The sequence below is a fragment of the Propithecus coquereli genome, unplaced genomic scaffold (assembly GCF_000956105.1).
Source record: "Propithecus coquereli isolate 6110/MARCELLA unplaced genomic scaffold, Pcoq_1.0 Scaffold68, whole genome shotgun sequence".
NCBI classification, from domain to species: domain Eukaryota; kingdom Metazoa; phylum Chordata; class Mammalia; order Primates; family Indriidae; genus Propithecus; species Propithecus coquereli.
In genome coordinates, this window is record NW_012152840.1 from 9,010,617 (window position 1) to 9,019,384 (window position 8,768).

General features: G+C 51.0%; 1 protein-coding gene across 1 annotated transcript; it reads left to right on the top strand.

Annotated features, from left to right (window-relative positions):
* The first annotated feature begins 224 nt into the window (after positions 1 to 224).
* Positions 225 to 8,194, top strand: TRIB1 (tribbles pseudokinase 1). The gene is made up of 3 exons (XM_012660852.1): positions 225 to 1,137; positions 3,160 to 3,452; positions 5,829 to 8,194. The coding sequence occupies exons 1-3, from the start codon at positions 778 to 780 to the stop codon at positions 6,292 to 6,294; spliced, it is 1,119 nt and encodes a 372-aa protein (XP_012516306.1). The 5' UTR covers positions 225 to 777; the 3' UTR covers positions 6,295 to 8,194.
* Positions 8,195 to 8,768: the final 574 nt, after the last annotated feature.

Genomic DNA, 8,768 nt, shown 5'->3' on the forward strand with positions numbered 1-8,768 from the left:
CCCACCTCCAGTTCCACCTCCCCTCCCCCCAGTCCCCTCCCTCCGCTGCGGTGACTGCTTGCCGGGCGGCGGGGCCGGAGTCGTCGCAGTCACCTCATTGCACAACCCGGCTTCCCAACTGTTTACACAGCCCAGCCTGTGAGTGTGTGTGTATACAGCGTGAGTCACCGGGAGGCGGAGGAGGTGGAGGAAAAGGAGAAGGAGGAGTGCATTGGCCGGGATCAGTGCGGCGCACACACTCACTCACACTCAGTCACTCTCTCCGAGCGCGTCTCGCTCGCTCTCACACACGCCCGGAGCCCAGGAGCGCGCAGGATCCCGAGCGCCGCGGAAAAGTTGCTCCGGCTTTTGCTCGAGACTAATTGCTTTGGGAAGTGCATTTGCTCAGTGGCTCCGGCGAGCCTGCTGAATCCTGTCCTCGCGGCTCGGGATCCCGGGAACGCAGGCCGCCGCTGCCTCTGCCTCAGGGACTGTCGGCAGCCTCGGCAACAATAGCGGCGGCCGCCTCCAGCGAGCTACCCAGAGCCGGTGCCGCGGAGGTCCGGGGACTCGAGCCGTCCTCCGTCTCCCGGACGCACGGCCAGCGTGGTCCCCGCGTGCAACGCGAGCCCCGGGGAGCGGCTCCTGCTTTGCCCCCCGTGGGGGCCGAGCCGAGTCCCCTCTGCAAACTCCATCCCGCGGGCTGGAAGAAGTCGCGGCGCCGGCGCCGAGCCCCCAGCACGTTCCCGCGCGGATCCGAGGACGTACAAAGCCGGGGCCGCCCGGGCCCAGAACGGGATGCGGGCCGGTCCCGTGCGCTCTGCCATGAGCGGCGCCTCGCAGCCCCGCGGCCCGGCCCTGCTACTCCCGGCCGCCCGGGGCGCCCCTGCCAAACGCCTGCTGGACGCGGATGACGCGGCTGCAGTGGCGGCCAAGTGCCCGCGCCTCTCCGAGTGCTCGAGTCCCCCGGACTACCTCAGCCTTCCCGGCTCACCCTGCAGCCCGCAGCCCCCGTCCGCCGCGCCGGGGGCCGGCGGCGGCTCCGGGAGCGCGCCGGGACCCAGCCGCATCGCCGACTACCTGCTGCTGCCTCTAGCCGAACGCGAGCATGTGTCCCGGGCGCTGTGCATCCACACTGGCCGCGAGCTGCGCTGCAAGGTAGGCGCCCTGCGGCCGGGACCTGTTGGCGGTCGGGGGCGCGGGGCGCGGTGGCAGGCAAAGGTGCTTGGGGTCCGTCCCGCCGCGTCCGGGTTACAGCCAACGCTTGGGCTGGGGGCAGGGGGGGGTGGATTGAGTCTGATCTGGCGGATTGAGGGGTTTCCTGTGGAGTGGTATAAGCGGGGGCTCGGCGGTCAAGAGGAAGTGTAGTGTTCAATTGCTTTATTTCTATATTCCTTTCCTTAGTGCTCAGTTTAGCGCATGGCGTTCCATATAAGTTGTGGAATTGAAATGGATTCCAGGGCCATGCCATTCTCCTTCTCTCATTCTCCTCTCCACCCCCTACTCCCCCCCGCACCCCCCGCCCCCCGCCGTGTCCTGGAAGGACGCCCTGCGTTGGGTGCCTCCTTGGAGCGTGGAGCAGCTGGTAGCTCTCTCGCCAGGGTTTCACGGCACCCGGGCTCAGCTGTAGGTGGCAACGGGGTGGGAAGATCGCACCGGGCTCCTGCCTTGGGGATTCCGGCTTGAACCCGAGCTGGGACGAGAACACCGCCCTCTCAAGGGAGCAGTCTGAGGGAGTCTTCTAGCCCAGGCGGGGGAATTTGCCCGGAAAAGAAATGGAAAGCCCACTCCAGCGAGGACCCTCGCTTCGATTCACTTTATTTTCCGGCCAGCGATTTTCATTTGAACTTAGGGATCCGCTCTAGGAGGCGGAGATAACAGCTCCTAGAAACAGGATCCGCCGGGTCCTCTGCCAGCTCCCATAGAACGTCCCCACAGCTGCGAGCCTGACACCCCCTTTTGAGGCACTCCACAGAACCTCGTGCTGCTCCTTTCTGCGGAAAGATAGGATCACCCCCAGTTAAAGTCTTGGGTTTTCCGCAGCTCACCTGACACCCCCTCCTCGCCAGTCCCAGGGCTTGCTGCTGCCACCTACTGTCTGACCCAAATGAAATTCCAAATGCATGATCAAGCCCAGTTTAAAGGGGGAAAAAAATCTTTTCTTCTCAATGGCTGGCGCTAAGAGCTGTTTTGGGAAGAGTATGTGTGTGTGGTGGGATGGGGTGCGGCGGAGGGGGCGTGCAGCAGGGGCATTTTTCTCGCTGGTGCTAGGCTCAGCCAGGCTCAGAGGTGGGGTGGGTCTGGCCATTGTGCAACCTCTTCCAGTTCCTCCAAGCAGATAATAGCTGGATCCAGATGGTGACAGCCCATGTGTCACCGTTTCCAGTTGAGTCTAGGATATGAGTAACAGGACTAAACAAAAGGCCCTTAAAGAGACCAGCCAGCTTCTTAGAAGAGATGCTCCCCATTTCTGGGATTGGAGAGGGTGGGGTGTAGTGGAAGGGGGGGCATAAGCAAACAAATTAAAAATCCCATAGAAACATCCCATACCCCTGCTGTGAGAATTGTAACTGAAGGCTGCTGACACTTGAGTCAGACTGTAGGCAGGTTGCTTAAGGCTGCGTTGTCACAGTCTCTCCCTCCAAGTCATCTGTTCCTTCTGACTAATGACAGCTCTGCATGTTTTCTGGCCCCTGCTTCCCCTTGGAGGCTGCAGAGTCACCGCATTCTGCGCCCTCTCTGTGCTGAGCACTTGGGTCTGCAGGGGGCATGGTCATGTCCGGGGACTGCTTCTCGGCTTCTGGAGATGCCAAGGGGCACCTTCTATCAGCCACTCACTAGTGTTGCCTACGAACAAGGAAGGGCCAAGAGGGCGGGGGCTTTGCGCTTAGCTCTCAGGAGCTGATGGTCCCATGGAAGACAGAACATGTGCAGAAGACAGTTCTTTCAAGTCATCTGTATGAAAGCAGGTGTTTGCTAGCCCAGAGCCAAGGTGTTACTGGTTCTAGGGTGTCAGGGGCAGCTGGGCTGCATAAGGTGGGGTGGCAGAGATAAGGGAGTGAGTGAATGAAGCTTGCTGTCATCCAAAGCCCAAAGATGGAGAACTTCACAGCTCCCTAAGGGATTTGGGAGGCAGCCTCTCTTTTCTAGCCCCCTAAACTGGCCACCTTTCCTCTGCAGGTGTTTCCCATTAAACACTACCAGGACAAAATCAGGCCTTACATCCAGCTGCCATCACACAGGAACATTACCGGCATTGTGGAAGTGATCCTTGGGGAAACCAAGGCCTATGTCTTCTTCGAGAAGGACTTTGGGGACATGCACTCCTACATGCGAAGCCGGAAGAGGCTGCGGGAAGAGGAGGCCGCCCGGCTCTTCAAGCAAATTGTCTCTGCCGTCGCCCACTGCCACCAGTCAGCCATTGTGCTGGGGGACCTGAAGCTTAGGAAATTCGTCTTCTCCACGGAGGAGAGGTGAGCGGCCGCCACAGCTCCTCCTGTGGCCTTTTGGAACCAAAGCAGGTTGTGCAGTTAGGTGTTGGTGCAAAACCAAGGGCTTAATTGTCCCAGATTTAGCATTTAGAAGTTCTGTTCCTGAGGAGTCACAGCCAAGGTTGGTTTATTCTGCACTCTCTTGGACGGGGCCTGGGGACACCTTGGTGCTTCTGTAGAATAGCATGTGTTGGCAGGGTGCCCTCCTCGCTTCTACCCCAGGATCGGGTTTATTCCCCATTGTTGTCAGAAAGGTCAGTCTTCTGGGGTGCAAATACTAACCTGCCCTTCACAATATTAACTCCTAGTGGAAGCATGCAAATCTTTGCCTATACCAAGTGTTGTTTTTGTACCTAGGAGGTATCGCAGAGCTAGTGAGACTGTCATTTTTGCAGAATGCTGCTCTCTTCCTTCATACGGCATTCCTGTCCCATCTCAGGCTGGGTCCTCCGTACTTCGTTCACATTCTCTGGTGACTTTTTAGACATCTTGCTTGGATACATGTTCAGAAAATAGCCACATTGAATAATAAATGGATGTTGGCTAGAATTGATTGCTAAATATAGATCATGGCTTACCTCATAAAGAACAAGATGAGCTTGATAAGAGAATAATGAGGCATTAAGATTCAAAGTTGAGGTTTCAGACAAGAGAATTCAGGAAGCCACATGAGATAGACCATACCTGATTTTAAGAGGTGGACCACATCCCTTGTGGAAAGATTAAGAGCAGTAACATAGAATTGTAGAGGTGGGAGGGAATAATTTTGTTGTAGGAGGTGGGCTTATCCCACCTATGCATTTTTCCCTTTTAACTCCAGAGCATACGAAAAAGTACAGGGTTGAGTTGCTTTAAAGCATGATTTTGTATCTGTTCTTGCAATAATTATTGGAACATACTGATTAGCAAAGAAAAGCTAACTGTTTGCAGTGAAGAAGTTTCCAATTCCTGGAACATGCTTCTTTGATACGGTGACATGTTTTCTGAAACATGCTTTACACACCTCCTTACTAGCTTTTGAAATCCGCATTGCACAGGCGAATGTCATAGACATGGGGTTTGGCAACCCGAGGGTTAAGCAATGGCAGGCTGACGCTAGTCGTGTAACCAGCACAGGTGCAGGGTTTTAGTACTACAGCAGCCAATCAGGGGCAGACAGTGTGGGTTGAGTCATATTTTCCGTTTACAGAACCAATGGGTATTTTACATAACGAAGGGGAGGTCACGCTGAGGACATACCGAAGTTAGCACATGTATACTACACTCCAGGGAACAGGAAGGCAGGAAGAAAAAAAAAAATACCAGACCTTTGAGAGGAAAAGGAATTGACCCATCAGCCAGTACCAAATGATTGCGTTTGACTTCACAAGTGACTTACTGAAAGAGGGCTATTTCAGAGAAGCAGGGAGAGGCAGGCTGCCACCAGATATTAGAGGTTCCCCATGTGACTTTGGGCTTTAGGGGATCCAGGAGACTTGGGTGGCTGGCTCTGAGTAAGGACGCACCTTCAGCTTCCTAAGAGAACCTTTGACTAAAGGTTTTTCAGACTTGAGTTGTTAACTGAACAGAGACCCCCCCATGTAGAATAAATATGCTGTTGTGTTGATGTGCCATCCTAGGGGGTGTGTGTGCCTATGGAAGAGTTTCAGGGCCCTGCATCCCTCCAATCCACCAGCTATTTTTGTTTGTTCGAATAACCTCTCCATCCAGGCTAAGTGTTCTTTGCAGTTAAACACCCCAATAAATGTAATTAACATTCCTTGCAACTTTCCCATCATAATTATCATGTCCTGAGCCCAGGTGGACAAAGTTCCCTCTGTGTGTATATATCAGTGTGGGTGTGTAGTAACAGTGACTTTGGGCTCTGTTTTGTAATGCAAAGTGTGGATCCAAGTAGCCCTGACAGTCAGTGGCATGATAAGAGAGAAGATTGGCTTGCAGGATGCTCAGGCCCTCCCTTAAGAAGTGGGATACACTGCTCTTCCTTGATAGCTTTTGTAGAAAATGTCAGCGTTCCCCTGAGCAGGCTCCCAGTTCTGCAATGTGAACTTGGTAAATTGTGTAACCCCTGTTAGGATATCTCTTGTAAGCCCTACCATTATGAATACTATTTGGGGCTTTGCATCATACCCTCCACCCCAGGCGCTCTCTCGATACTTTGCAAACATTTATTGCAGATCGTGTTGGTTTGTGAAATCACGAGTCCTGAGTGGTTGCAGGGCACTGCTTACTGGATGAAGGGGTAGATAGCATTCCTTGGGCCTTTGCTGTCAGTGCCTGTGGGCTCTGTTATTGGGAAGGCTTTGTTTTTCATAGCAGCTGGTCTAGAAATAATGGCCTGGTTCCTCTCTCCCGCAGAACCCAGCTCAGACTAGAAAGTCTAGAAGACACGCACATAATCAAGGGGGAAGACGATGCTTTGTCGGACAAACACGGCTGCCCAGCCTACGTGAGCCCCGAGATTCTCAACACCACAGGGACCTACTCTGGAAAGGCCGCGGACGTTTGGAGCCTGGGGGTGATGCTCTACACCCTTCTGGTCGGACGATACCCCTTTCATGACTCAGACCCCAGTGCCCTTTTCTCCAAAATTCGACGTGGACAGTTTTGCATTCCCGACCACATTTCCCCCAAAGCCAGGTGCCTCATTCGTAGCCTCCTGAGACGGGAGCCTTCCGAGAGACTCACTGCTCCTGAGATCTTACTCCATCCCTGGTTCGAATCCGTCTTGGAATCTGGATACATCGACTCAGAAATAGGAACTTCAGACCAGATTGTTCCAGAGTACCAGGAGGACAGTGACATTAGTTCCTTCTTCTGCTAATCCCAAAAACCTCAGAAACCTCATAATTCTCACATGTGGCATTTCCATTTCTAAAGATGGACGGGCCCTTTGGCATGGTGCCAGCCAGATACATGACTGCATCACGATTGTAGCTGCCAAACTCAGCACGGCAACCCCTCTTGTTTGTTGGGATGGGTGACTATTGGTCTGAGCAGCATACATGCTGACTGGCTGCCCTGCAAAGTTGTTTCCCTTTTTAAGGAACCCATGCCAACTGTCTCTTTGTCAGATTTGGGGGATCCGGATCTTTTATAGGGGGCGAAGAGTATGGACGTCCTCCACCATGTGGTCAAGTGTAATGAACTTGAACATTTGAATGGGAGAGGAAGCAAATCACACAATGGCATTTTGGACAATAACTAACAGTATTTTAAGAGGGTGACAAATAATTTAGGCCAATAAACCTGCCATCTTGGAACTTATCTTGGGTAGCTAGACTTGCTACTGAGGCTTCTCTGATGGGAAAGTTCTTTTTCGATTTAACACTCATCTTTTCTTCACACTCAGTTTACCAATGACTCTGCTCTGTTTTTGGAGCAGACTGTTTTTAGTTGCTCAGGAGCCTGATGGAACTATGAACCCAGACTCTGTCCTCTGTTTCCTGCCAAGACCTCGTCTATGCTAATGACTTCTCCCTGACCTTGACACTCTCCCCCTTCAGCTACAAAAGCACTTACCAGCTAACCGTGGACAAGTATCACAAAAGATTTGATCTCTCAACTATTTTCAGAACTCTCAGCTCAGACAGAGAGACTGTAGGTTTTTAAGAATAATTGAGTTTCCCCCAAATATATTAGTACTTACCCAAGTTAGTTACTTTTCCCTAAGACCATCTCAGGGTGGAGCATTTTGTCCAGGAGGAGAAAGATAAGGAGGCTCCCACCCCCCCCTCTCCTAAGAGCAAACATTAAACATCTTTGTGCTTTGAAGAAAGTAAATTTTGGATAGTCTTAGAAGAATCTCAGACTAACTTCCAGAATTATACTTGAACCCCTCCCGGTTGTGGTCTGCCTCTGGCATTGTGTGTGCATCTGCAGTTTTGCATGATGGGTTGTTAATATTTCAAATGTGTGGTTTATGAATACATCTGCATACTCGGCTTCTGGAGTGAAATAGCAAGCCCCAAATCTTTAAAGTAAATCATCTGGCCCAACCTCTTTCCTCTTTCTGCCATCTCCCAATGCAGAAATCCCCTCTTCTGCTTATTTCGAAGGTGGGGATCCAGCCTCTGTTTGGTTGCTTCCAGAGATGGGAACTCACTCCCTATACAGCAGATAAAGAAACTACAGCTTGTGTTAAAAAACAAGTTCAGATGAAATATCAGTAACTGTCTTGGACAGTGCTGAAATCGGGTGGTTAAACGGGTAAATAAAACATACTGTATTTTGAGAAATGGCACAAAAATAGGCAGTCATCTTTAAGGGCTATGCCTAGGCAAACTACTAAGATGCATTGTGAGAATGCCGTGTATACCTCACGTACCGTGTACTTTGTACATATGTTGTACCTTTTATACATATGTCCGATACTGTTTTGTTGTTTTGGTTCTGAGGCTTGTTTTGTTGTCTGTGTATGTCTGAATAACCTGCGTGTCTAAAACCACGTGAAATGTGAATGATTATTGGCAATATTACCTTGACAGAATCATGGGACTCGGAGAAGAGGGAGGACAGAGGCCTCTGTCGCACTAATGCTCTCGTGGTTGCTTGACTGTTGTATCTGTGATACATTATCCGGCTGAGGACTCTGGGCTGGCAGGGGCTTCTTCCAGGAAAGCTAGAAACACTAGATTCTTCCTGTACATATGTGTATATATGTGAACAGTGAGACGGCTGTTTCTGACTTGTAGAGAAATTTTAATAAATCTGGTTTCGTAAATTGGCTTGGTGAATTTCTTTTCAGCCCAATCTGCCTTTGTGTTTTGCAATTTCATGCTGGGGTGCAAAGGGCTTTTTCCTCAGGGCTTACAGTCTGGAGGGTGGGGGGCTCGGGGAAGATGGAAAACTAGATAGATGATGATTATTGTATGTGACCTTTGACAGATTTGAAGCAATTTGCTTTTTTTTTTTTTTCATTTAAGTGGGCAATTTTGTTTTGATGGGTGAAGCCAGCTTGGTGAGTGCTTTGGGTTGAGTTTAGAGTTGAGAGACATTTGAAGAGGAGCAGGCATAAGGAAGCTTTGACTTGTAAGAATCTTTCTGGAGTTTACTCATTTTGGGGCCAGGGACCCATGGGAATTTGACAAAAGCTGTGGACACCCCTCAGAACAATGCCACGTGTATACAACAGAATTTTGTTAGGACAGGTTCACATGGGTCCCTGAAGGCAAGCTGGGACTTCCTGTTGAGAACCCGTCCCCTGCATTAGACCTAGTTAAAATGGCTAATCGAGGCATTTTATTTTATTTTTTCTTTCTGTAAGTGTAAAAATGGAAATGGAAAAAAGGAAAAACT

Bases quoted from the DNA above. Each gene is read 5' to 3' on its own strand.
- TRIB1 (XM_012660852.1), top strand. From the start codon at position 778: ATGCGGGCCGGTCCCGTGCGCTCTGCCATGAGCGGCGCCTCGCAGCCC. The intron at 1,138-3,159 runs GTAGGCGCCCTG...TTTCCTCTGCAG, and splicing joins GCCGCGAGCTGCGCTGCAAG to GTGTTTCCCATTAAACACTA. The intron at 3,453-5,828 runs GTGAGCGGCCGC...TCTCTCCCGCAG, and splicing joins GTCTTCTCCACGGAGGAGAG to AACCCAGCTCAGACTAGAAA.